Raw genomic sequence first — 12,870 nt, forward strand, 5'->3', positions numbered from 1 at the left:
TCACATCAACCATGAGCTCATGGCATCAACAAACCCACTGGATCTCAATAAGGGTGTGGCCACCCGCCACAGCGATGTCAAACCTGCTTTCCCCTGTTGGTTTGCAAGGGGAATGAGGGCTGAGGTTGACCGTGACCCTCAAGCAGGCTAACTGTAAGCATGTCACTGCTCTGCCATGAACTGGTCGTGAATATGGGTGGAACATCTGTTTTTAGATCCTGAACGTCATCCACTTCAGGTCTACACACAAGTATCCTTGCACGTTACTGTGCATTTGGATTTTCTAGGAATGCAATTGTGTACATCATAGGAGGATGAGACATAGCTCTGCACAAAAATTCATAACGTCATTCACCAGTGCACACAAATCACAGGCTGGACAACATCTCTGCTGATAGGATAGTAGGAGTCACCACACAGCATTTTCTGGATCTAATCCTATTAAAGTCATGATTCTCAAGGATAATCAGAAATTAATAAAAGCTTCTGCCTACTTTTTGTTTCTTCAGTACAGATCTGAGCATTTCCATACTGAAATCCAATATATGTCATATTATTTAATATTCTGGGTATGGAGCCCAGAGGTCCGTGTTTTAAAAAGCCCTCCGGAGCACCTGGGCGGCTCAGTTGGTTGAGCGTCCGTCTTCGGCTCAGGTCATGATCTCAGTTCGTGGGTTCAAGCCACGTGTCGGGCTCTGTGCTGACAGCTAGCTCAGAGCCTGGAGCCTGTTTCTGAGTCTGTGTCTCCTTCTCTCTCTGCCCCTCTCCTGCTCATGCTGTCTCTCTCTGTCTCTCAAAAATAAAAAATGTTAAAAAAATTTTTTAAAAAGCCCTCCAAGTGATTCTTATGCACACCAGAGAACTGCCGTAAAGCAGAGCTTTTTTTCTAAAAATCTAAACTCACATCTTTACTTATATGTACATTTGACTGTCCACTAGAAGTTCCCGGGAAGTTGTTAAGAATCATTACACTGAGGGAAAATAATTTTGACAATTGAATCCAGACCTCTGGTGGTGGGAACTAGATGGCAATAATTCCTCAGACTAGCTGGGTGTTTCTACTGGACTACCAAATTTGAGAAGCTTTGCTCTAAAGCAGTGTTACTCAGATTAACTGGACTAAATAGCTAAGGGTGGCTCTAACATGCAAATTCTGACTCATTAGTCCAGAGTCAGATCTGAGATTACATTTCCAACAAGCTCCCAGATGACACCAACGGAAGGGTAAAGCTCTGAATATTATACAAAAGACGGCCAATGCCAGGACAATTCAGGTCTGAGGGCAAATCTGCTTCCCAGTCAGACATCTTAAAGGAAATCCCTTCCACTCCTTCGCTTTGCATACCTGGCATTCCCTGGAGTCTCTGTGTTACCACTTTGTCCCATTATGCTCAAGGTCTCAGAGCAGACAGATGGAGGATGACTTGACAAACACAAATCTGATCAGGAAAGCCCCTGCTTAAACACTTCAGTGGCTTCCCCTGTTGAAAGAAAAATGGAAAATATCTGAACCTGCCTGTCAGGAAGACTGAGGAGGGGTGGAGGGCAGGGGGATGGGCTAAATAGGCGATGGGGGGTTAAGGAGGGTACCTGTGATGAGCACCCAGTGTTGTATGAAGGTACTGAATCACTAAATTCTACACCTGACACTAATATTTCACTGTATGTTAGCTAACGGGAAATAAAATTAAAATTTGGAGGGAAAAAAAAAAGAGAGACCCTCCAGGAATCTTTTAGTCCTTTCAGTTCTTTTAAGATGCCACTCTCCATCCAGCCTTGCTGTCTGCGCAGCCTGTGTCCTCTTTCCTCAAGGTTCTCTGCCACAACCCCATCCACAAACACATAGGAGGTGATCTACTCAGCTGTCAGATCACAGCTAAGCTTACTCCTCTCAAGGCAGCCTGTGCTCATCCCCCAGACTCAAACAACTCTTCCTTTGAAATTCCAGGGGCACTCATGAAAGTGTGTCAGTTTCTGCAATAAGTTGATTATTATCATTCTTCCTCACTAGCTTGAAATATCTTAAAGGTAGGGATTGTAGGTATGTTTTCAATGTTTATTTATTTTGGAGAGAGAGACAGAGAAAGAGTTCAGGTGGGGGGAGTGGCAGAGAGAGAGGAAGACAGAATCCAAAGCTGGCTCCAGGCTCCAGTGTCAGCACAGAGCCCCACATGGGGTTCAAACTCACCAACTCTGAGATCATGACATGAGCCAAAGTCAGATGCTTACCCAACTGAGCCACCCAGGTGGCCCAGGAGCTCTTTTTGCTTACAATATTTCCTAGTACCTAGCATGAAATCTGGCCCATAGCAGTCATACAATAAAACATGTACTGAATTAACTAATTAAAGATAATGACACTAAGGGTTAAAATAAAAATCCTAACTAATTGAAATAGCACATATGTTTGCTCTTTTTAATATTTGGAATAAATTCTAAAATTAAACCCATTTACTTGAGCATTTCTATTTATATGGAAAATGGCTTTGGGATATGATCAACTGACTGCCATTAATGTTTGACACTTTGAAAATACTGCCAGTTTCAGGATTTGAGTCTAATTAATGTGAGTCTGAGTCTACATATAGAAATCCTAATATTCAATATCAGCATTATTTACTTGTCAAATCCAAAATCAGATCATCACTTTCTGTATAACAGCCACCAACTGACTTCAAGTTAAAGTCCAAGTTTCTAGCATGGAATCTGCCGGGGAGGAAAAACTCTCCTCCCTTCGGGGTTCTGGCTGGGCCTAGGAATCAAAGTGACATACAACAGATCCAGGAGACAGACATGCATACAGGATTTGTTAAATTTTCACATGTCCATGGGACCTTTATGAGAGAACGAAGACCTGAATAAGTGAACAAGGCAAACACATTTTCTGTCCTTTTGAAAAAGAAATGATAAGTTTGTGATGAAATGAGAAGGCAAGGGGTTTGGGCTGGGGGCAGGAAGTGTGGTGGTGTGACTAGGAGCTATCCAGAGAAGGGGTGCAGGAACTGGCAGATGATAGGTTTATTTTTGTAAGTTTCTACAGATCCATTTCAGAATGGTTTCCCAATTTCTAAGGGTGAAGGTGTTTTTCTCTTTCTGGTACAGAAATGGCATTTTTCTCAAAGGAAACCATCTGGCTACTTCATAGGTAGGAAGGGGAATTCAGAGAACTCTTGTATCTGCTTTTTTCAAGCACCTTCAGCTCAATATAACCAGTATTCCACAGCGGTACATGTTGGGATGGCATGTCTGAACTCCTTATTGTAGTGGCCAAGGCCAGGCCGCTCCAAAATGCACCACTTTGGCACAATGATGATTTTACGTAAAAGTTACTTGAGTCCACCCAATGCAAAAGAACACTCTGACATCACCACCACCACCCCCTTGCTTCCAGGAAATAGTAAAGAAATCTTCCATGTGAAAGGTGCCCTCCCTATACAGGGGATAAAGAGACATCCTTATCACCAGAGGTGGGAAGCTAACCTGAAAAGTTTGTATGAACAGCCCTTGTTACATTTTACTAATTAAACTCCCCAGCCCAAATTCTGTTTCAGATTCCTTCCTAATTGAATTTCTCAAACTCTTCTTTCTCCTGTTATCCTCACAATGTATTGTCTCTTTCCTTAAATGTATAAAAGCTACCTGCCTTTGTTATTTATTGAGATCTCATTTTCGTTACCAGGTCTCTGTGCACATATAATAAAACTTTAGATTTTTATCCCTGTTAATCTGCCTCTTGTCAATTTAAGTTTTAGCCCAGCTGAAAGGCCTTTAAAGGCAAAGGAAATTGTTCCTCCCCTACAATATCCAAGGCCTTTCCTGGCTCTCCTCCTTCCTATCTCTTCAGGAACATATCTTGCCTCTCCTCTACCATACTCTGCTTTCCTCACCTTGCCACCATTCAGATTGGCCACTTCCTATTGCCAAGCCCTTGAGCTAGCTATCTCCGGGCACCTGTCAACATTCAGCCCAGGAATCTACAGGAAGCGTCCTCTCTCACACTTGGGTGAAGTGACTCCCCTCCCCTATCCCATAGGGATTTCTACATTATCACATTGTGTTTTAATTCCTTTATTTTTTTTCAACTCTAGTTTATGGACTCCCTGAGAAAGGAGACTATGATATTTGTTATCTCCAGACCTTAGCTTAGTCCTGGTAGTTTATAGCAGGCATAATTTAATGTTTGTTGAGTCATTCCTTTATTTATAAATTTGTAATTTGTTTAACGTGTGTTTATTTTAGAATATATACCTAAATATGTTTTAACCCTGACAGTGTGCTTATGTAAATGACTTGAATTCATTTATACAGGTAACTCATTCAACAGCTTACAGTGGTGGTGGTGCCTAGTAATCTTCTTAAGCAAGTTGGAGCAGGAAGGAGAGGAGATGATGTTTGTGTTTTGTGCGTACCATTCAGGCTGCACTATGGAACCAAAGATCCCAAGTAAGTGAAGTGAAAATACACATGGAAAACCACTTCTTTTTTTTTTTTTTTTTTTTTTTGAGAGAGACACAGAGAGCGAAAGCGTGAGCAGGAGACAGGGACAGAGAGGGGGAGAGACAGAGAGCATCTCAAGCAGGCTCCACACTCAATGCAGAGCCTGATGCAAGGCTTGACCCCACAACCCTGGGATCATGACCTGAACCAAAAATCAAGGGTTGGATGCTCAAACGACTGAGCCACCCAGGCATTCTAAGAAATAACTTCTTAAAGGAAACAGTTACTTGCTGCTATTCAAGTTGGCAATCTCAGCATGAGTTTACATCCATTTCTGTGCCTGTCAGGCATTTGTGTTTCATACAGAGAGGTTTTGAGGAGTTGTTTTGATGCCATCGCTCTAGAATGTCTTTCCAGGACACCATGATGTCCACCAGTTCAAAAATAATGGTCTCGGGGCACCTGCGTGGCTCAGTCAGTTAAGCATCCAGCTATGGCTCAGGTCATGATCTCGTGGTTCATGAGTTCAAGCCCTCCGTTGGGCTCTGTGCTGACAGCTAGCTCAGAGCCTGGAGCCTGCTTCAGAGTCTGTGTCTCCCTCTCTCTCTGACCCTCCCCTGCTCACACTGACTCTCTCTGTCTCTCAAAAATAAATACAAAACGAAAAAAATTTTTTCAAAAATAATGGTTTCATCTTGGGCTCATGCAAGGGCTCTTGTGTCTAGCACAGACTCTACTCTACCTTCCAAAATAACATACTACTCTAAAAGGAACTGGAAAGAACACATATTGTGGTTCCACTACTCAGCTGTAATAGGCCAGCTCTCTAGAGCATCACAGAGTCCCCCCCATTCCCTCTGGCCAAGAGTCAATATCCTATCAGAAAGATATCCCTGGTCAAGAGTAGGAACACCATTTCCAGTGTCCATGACCAGTGTTCTACAAGCAATCCCTTTTCTATTTGTGGGGCTTAAAACTTATTACCAAATGACTGTTTCATAACTACTGATGTAAGTCATGGACAAGTTAAGTGATGGCATCTGTTATAAACCGCTATGTTTAATATTCCACCTTTTCCTTTTTTTCATATTTATTTATTTATTTATTTTGAGTGAGAAGGAGAGCACAAATGGGTGAGGGGCAGAGAGAGAGAGAGAGAATGGGAGTAACAATCTGAAGCAGGCTCCAGGCTCTGAGCTGTCAGCCCAGAGTCCCGACATGGGGCTCAAACCCACAAGCAGTACGAACATGACCTGAGCCAAAGTTGGACACTTATCCAAATGAGCCTCCAGGAGTCCCAACATTCCACCTTTTTCAAAGGTACAGCGACACTTGTGTCAGTCTATATTTATGAGGGTGTTTATAATTTTATTATTTTTACACAGAGACATAAAGACACATACAGAAAACTATGGACATATACATACCAAATATTTCACAAATCTAATTATTTATTTTAGTGGAGTTCTTTTTTCCTGCTTTGTTAAAGTATCATTGAGAAATAAAAATTTATGGTGTACAACGTGATGTTTGATGTATATATACACTGTGTGTGAAATGAAGGCCACAATCAAGCTAACTAACATATCATTCACCTTTTGTAGCTACAATTTGAGTGAGGGGATGAGAACCCTTAAAGTCAAGTCTCTTAGCAAATACCAAATATGCAAAATTTGTTTTTAATCAAATTATGGATTTATTTTAAGAGAGAGAGAAATGGAGAACAAGAGAATCTCAAGCAGGCCCGTTGCAAGACTTGAACTCATAAATCCATGAGATTATGAACTGCACAAAAATCAAGAGTCAGACACCTGACCAGGCGCCCCTATGCAGTTAATAGTATTTAACTACCATCACCATAAGATCTCCAGAAGTTATTCACCCTGCATAACTGAAACACTGGGCCATTTGTATGTGATTGTCCAGGGATATCACAAAATATCTCAGAGGACAGGAATTCAGGAAGGAATAATTTAACAACTTCCAAGACCTGAGCACCCTGTCTTTTCATAGGGGCCAAGGAACGGTGCCTCAAAATGTACACTTTGGCACATTAATTATTTTCAATAAAAGTACTTAGGAAACAGCCAATGCAAAAACACTCAGACCCTTGTCTGTTCCCCTGAAAGTAGAAAACAAATCTCCCATGTCAGAAATACGCTTCCAGTGCCAAGAAGTACAAAGAAATCCTTATCTCCAGTAAAAGGGATTTTAAAGTCGAGAACACTGTGGAAAGAAACCTTTGTTCTCCTTTTCTAATCTACTAGCTCAGTCAAGTTATGCTTAAAATTCCCTACTCCTTGAAGCTCTCAAATACCTTTTTTCTTTATCCTGTCAACTCTTCACAGATTTATAGTCCCTTTGTCTAAAAAGTATAAAAACTACTTGCACCATTAGTGTTTTCACCCACTGCTTCCTCAGTCCACATCATGGATAATTAGAGGTGCTGAAAATACTGTTCTTCTTCTAAAGTCATTTCTGCTTTGGAATAAATATGTGAGCCACCTGCTCTCGGATTTGCTTGGTCTTAATCCCATAAATGATGGGGTTCATCATAGGTGGAACCAGAATGCAGACATTAGCCAATAAGATGTGAATGTGAGGTGGGATGTGGCGGCCAAATCGCTGAGTAAGTGTTGTGAAGATCGCGGGACCATAAAAGAGGACAATGATGCAGACATGGGAACCACATGTGTTCAGAGCTTTGTGGCGAGCGTCTCGGGAAGGCATGTGGAAGACAGCATGGAGAATCAGCACATAGGAAACAAAAATTAATAGGACATCTAAGACCACTGTGGACATGATGACAAAGAGTCCATACCAGATGTTCACGCGAATGTCATTACAGGCGTGTTTCGCCAAGCCAATGTGTTCACAATAGGTATGTGGAATAATCTTATTTTGGCAGAAAGTCAACCTTTTCAAAAGAAATATTATGGGGAATATCATGCAAAAGCTTCTCAGGAAGATGGTCACACCGATTTTCCCAATCAGTGCACGTGTAAGAATAGTGGTGTATCTCAGTGGGTAGCATATGGCAATGTAGCGGTCAAATGCCATCACCAGCAAGATCCCTGACTCGGAGACGAAAGTGCAGTGGATGATGAAGAACTGAGTGATGCAGCGACCCAGGGAGATCTCCCCAGCACGGAACCAGAAGATGGCCAAGGCCTGAGGTACTGTGCACGTGGAGAGGACAACGTCTGCTCCGGCCAGCATGCAGAGGAAGAGGTACATGGGTTCATGGAGGCTGCGCTTTGTGAGGATAATGCAGATGAGCAGGCTGTTCCCAAGCAGGGAGATGACATAGGAAATGAAGAAGGGGATGGAAATCCACACGTGCTGGTCCTCCAGCCCTGGGATGCCCAGGAACTGAAAGACTGTGTGGCTAATACCAGTGTGGTTTAAGGAAATCATACCTGTGGAGACTTCCAGATATCACCTTTGATTCATTGACAGAAATGAAAATACAGATTTTCTTGTACTATTCCCTGTACTGTAACAAGACGCTTTGGGCATTTCTCATCCTCTCCATCTTCTCTGAACATGCAAACAATAAGAAACATAAAAAGTCAATAGGACATGCTCTCTACCTCAATAAGTGATAGTCCTTTTGACATGTATATATCCACAGCTAATTAAATAAAATATATTATTGTATTTCACCCTCAAATAAAGAATTATGAATACACAAAAGAAATCAGTATATGCATCTGGAAAGGCTGAAATAAGGTGTTCCTTGAACTCAAACTTGACTTCGTGGTAGGCAGTTAAACATAAGGAAAAGAATGAAAAGACAAGAAAATGTGGATTTTCAAATCAAAGCATAGCCTATTGACTGAACAGTGTTTATTCAGCTCCAGGTACCTTTGCATAGAAAATACTGAAGAAAGTAAGATAGGTGTTTATACAGGCCAGAGTTAGCCTAATTGATGGAAATGAGATTTGATATCTTTCTGACTTCACCACATTAAGTTGGCTCATTGGTAAAGAGAGTCAACAAACCTTTAAGAAGTAACATTGACCAAACCTGTGTGTAGCTGAATGAGGCACTGATCATGCTCACACCTTAAGGAATTAAGTTTAGAAATGACTGAATTTGGAAACTAAGGCACCATTGCCATGATATTTTGAAGGCTTTCCTGCAAGTGGCAATTATATCAATTAGTTCTTAGTGTACATGCATTCATTCACTCATTTACTCAGTCATTCAGGAAGCAGTAACTATTTTTCTGGCACCACATTACAAACTGGTGAAATAGAAAACATAGGAATTTGCCTGAGTTCTGTGCTCATGGTTTGAGAGAAAATCAACTCTGTAAGCAGATAGTTTGAAGAATTGGAGATAAATGTTAATTCCCCCTAGTGAAGGGGTAGTTTAAAATACCTAGCATAAGAGCTAAGGTTTATCTTATGCTCATGAACATTATTTCTTCCACTCCGTTACCCTCTTGGTGCCCCTGAGTTTTCATTCTGAGGGGTGGAAATCAGGTCCAACTTCCATCCTCCAGGTGCTGGGAGAAATTGTTTGCCCTAAGAATTACCAATCAAAGGAGTCCCCTTAGCGGGCCTAGGTCAGGGTACTGTCTCCCATAGAGCATATGTCTGCCCTGTGAGAAGCTTGTCTCCCATGAGGGTAGCTGACCTCCTGCAGGAAAACCAGTGGGATGGCATCCGAGGGATATGAGGGCAAGTATGGGCCCCACAGACCTGATTGGTAAAGCAAAGGAGAAAAATGACAAGAAGAAAAAGACCACTGAAGACATAAATCTACAAAGGCAGAGCCAGAGATGGTGGTATATTATGGAGGCCAATGATGGTCACAGATTTGGGGAAAGGGAGCATCAGAAGACATCTTATTAATTGGAGCCAAAGAGAGAAGCCAGGGGGCTCAGACGCTGAGGATTTGCCTGTTCGATTGGTCTCCTGACCAAATTAGAATGACGGGTCTGACAAAAGTTCATCCTAAATCTCTCACTCAGTGCTGCTTCCCCATAGTTCCCTCCTCACACCTGCCCAAAGTGTCCTGGTCTGCTTCTCACACCCTGTTTAGGGAAGCCCAGCAGAGATCACAGTCATTCTTGGGCTCTTGTCCTGTTCACCAAGAAGAGTTTGAAGTAAGTCGATATCATTTCTGTTTTCTCACATTAGCCGATTCACTACAGCACTTGCCATATGTTGATTTCTTCTCTTTATTCAGCACCCTTCATTTACCTCAGCTGCCCATATACGCTCAACCTCCCTTCCACTTCTGCTCTAACCAACCAGACTGGTGTTTCTGGTCTTGTACCCTTCTTAGTGCATGAGACTCCTGTTGCGCCTGGCCTGCCAGGCCCATAACGCCAACCCAATTCTTGCCTTGATCTTGGAGCCTCTCCTTCCAAACAAATGTCTAATTCACTCACCAGCTCCTACTAAGACTGGAGATGACATTCAGCTTGTTGGGAGCCAGGCATTGGGCTATTTATTTTCTCTCATGAGAGCTCTTGAGGAAGGCAGTTACATCAGGACCCGGGGGACACAGCTGTCTCCATCAGCCTTGCCCTCTTCTAAATGTCCTGGATCCCAGATCCCTCTGTGCCATTCCCCCCTGCCCCCAGCCTTCTCCTGGCTCTTTTTTCTCATGCTCCTCCCACCTGCTCTGATCTCTATCCAACAATGAGTGTTCACATTTATGATGTTTCACTAAAAAAAAATCTTTCCCAGCTAATCCAACCTTGCTACAGGCCTCTTTTAATCCTTACTCTGGCATTATTATAATTAAATTAGGGGAGTCTGGGTGGCTCAGTCGGTTAAGCATCGACTTCGGCTCAGTGCATGATCTCATAGTTCATGGGTTCGAGCTCCATGTCGGGCTCTGTGCTGACAGCTCAGAGCCTGGAGCTTGCATTGAATTCTGTGTCTCCTCTCTGTGTGTCTCTTCTCTCTGCCCCTGCATCAGTCACTTGCTCTCTCTCTCTCAAAAATAAACGTTAAAATGTTTAATATAACTAAATTAATGGATAGTAAAGTTACTTTCCGTCTGCAATATGAAGACATGCAGTATGCGAAGATGATTTTCAATTTTTTTCATGTAAAGGATGATGTTGCAGTTATATTCATTCCAGGATTGGTCGTGAGCTTCATATTTTGTTTTTGGTTTTGTTTTAAGTTTATTTATTTATTTATTTTGAGAGAAAGAGACTGGGAGACAAGCAGAGAGAGAGGGGAAGAGATAGAGAATCCAAGGCAGGTTACTCTCTGTCAGCTCAGAGCCTGACTCAGGGCTCATACTCATGAACCATGAGTTCATGACCTGAGCTGAAACCAAGAGTTGGAAGCTTAACTGACTGAGGCACCCAGGCACCCCCAGATTCAAATTCTGGACCCATAATGAGTTTTCATATTTCCTAACGGTTAATAATGCCTGTGCACAATCTGTAGATTACGTATGATTCTTGAAATTTGTGACCCATTTTTATTTCATTTGCCAACTGGTGGTCACCAAAAATTCACATTTATGATTGCTAGAAAAAAAATTCTCCTGCTTTCTTTATATTCCTTTATAAGCAATTTTAATTGGTTTTGCTCATCCTGAATGTAGGGTGGGAACTTTATTCAACTTGGAAACAACTTTATAGTCTAACTCATTATAAAACCAATCTTGTACAGTATTGCTTTTGATCAGATAACAAAGACAGAAAGAAGAAAATAATCCCACCTTCAGAAAAATGTCTTTTGATATAAATACATACAAGTATTTATGCTAGCTCATTCCCCACATTACATGCTCTTCTAAAAAATTATTAGTGAAAGGAAGAGAAATTCTTTCCTACCCTTAAAAGTGTACAAGTTGAACTAAGAATTAAGTGGACACTGATGCAGGATCGTTGAGCCCAGTGGGAAAGCTCTCTGTTGAGCTCTGTGCTGACAGCTCAGAGCCTGTAGCTGCTTCAGATTCTGTGTCTCCCTCTCTCTCTCTGAACCTCCCCCTTCTCAAAATATTGAATAAACAGTTTTTTAAATTTTAAGGTAAAAAACCCTTATAATTCATTCACATAGCACTCAAAATAAGCAAAAAGAAAATTTTTTTAACAAGGGATAGCCTTTTGTAATTCTAACATACTACTTTTTGTTTATGTGTTTAATAAAATCCAAACACCCCCTCACAATTTATGCCAGTGATGAGGCGTCTGTGTTTACCTTCCTAGAATCCTCTAATTGGTTCCTTCCATCCTATGTCCTGAGGCAACACCCTCAGATAGTGTAAGCAGTACACTTTAAAAGTAAAGTGTACAGATAGGATTAAGTTTCCTAGTCCACTCTTAAATAACAAACATTCAAACCAGTACGTTGTAAAGATCTAATTGTCTTTATTAATCAATTAATGAATCAGGTAATATCTCATCTACAAGAGTAGAAGGAAACGCCAAGGAGTTATACAAAATGCAAGATTTTTATAGGAAGGGCAGTGAGGCAAGAAGTTATTAGCAAAAGAAAAGAAACAATTCTTTCAGACAAGGTCCCCTTCCCTCAGTGGAAATGGGAGGGGGTCATCTTATGTGGATGACCTCATCTTCCTTTGGGAGATGGAGAGGACCCATGTCACAGATTATCCTATTGAGGCTGACTACAAAGTTTCAGACTGATTGATTTCCAAGTACACTCCTCGAGATATTGAAACTCCAGTTAAGTCTTGTAGTCCAGGGTGCAAGCAACACCACCCAGGGCCTCGCATTCTTTTTAACACCACTGACCTTAAAATTGGGAGATCAACCTGAATTATCTGGGTGAACCCAATGTAATACAGGGTCCTTAAATGTGAAAGAGGGGGGCAGTACTGATGTCACGTGAAATGATTCAACTTGCCATGGCTGACCGAGGATGGAAGAAGGGGACCTTGAGTCAAAGAACATGGATGGGTGGTTTCTAGAAGCTAGAAAAGGGAAGGAAATTAATTCTCCCCCAGACCTCCAGAAAGAAGGCTGGGGGGGGAAAGTGATGGTGCGGACAATACTGTTTTCTTGCTGAATATCCTTCAACAAATCATTTGTCCAGCACTCCATTTTATACTTAGGTTTGCTCATCCACACAACACAGTCCCTGGCAGTAACGTCCTCAAGGACCCACACGGGCGCTGAATTACTTCTTGTGCACAAAGTACCGAGAGAGGAGGCCCAAGTTGGAACTGCTCCCTGGACTTTGAGGCCTTTCGACGTCTCCCAACAAATGCTATTTCTTGCTCATGTCTCTTTCCGGTCGGTATATATCTAAAAACCATACAAACAGAAGTTCATAAAAAGGGAGTTGAAACCACTTCTCACGGAAAATACAGACGAATCCGAACCCCACACACACAAGTTCCTACTGACCAAGGGACCAAATGCAGCCATGACCTTCAGTAAAAGCAGACCGTGTGAAGAAAGCTCTTTCCTGTTTTGTCCTCCGCTGCCA

The 12,870-nt window shown here is 41.9% G+C and overlaps 1 protein-coding gene across 1 annotated transcript; it reads right to left on the minus strand.

Annotated features, from left to right (window-relative positions):
- Window positions 1-6,909: 6,909 nt before the first annotated feature.
- Window positions 6,910-7,854, minus strand: LOC115272277 (olfactory receptor 52B4-like). Its single transcript, XM_029915369.1, has one exon. It carries the CDS (start codon window positions 7,852-7,854, stop codon window positions 6,910-6,912), a length of 945 nt encoding a protein of 314 aa, XP_029771229.1.
- Window positions 7,855-12,870: the final 5,016 nt, after the last annotated feature.

The sequence above is a fragment of the Suricata suricatta genome, chromosome 11, assembly GCF_006229205.1.
Source record: "Suricata suricatta isolate VVHF042 chromosome 11, meerkat_22Aug2017_6uvM2_HiC, whole genome shotgun sequence".
In the NCBI taxonomy this organism is placed as follows: Eukaryota; Metazoa; Chordata; class Mammalia; order Carnivora; family Herpestidae; genus Suricata; species Suricata suricatta.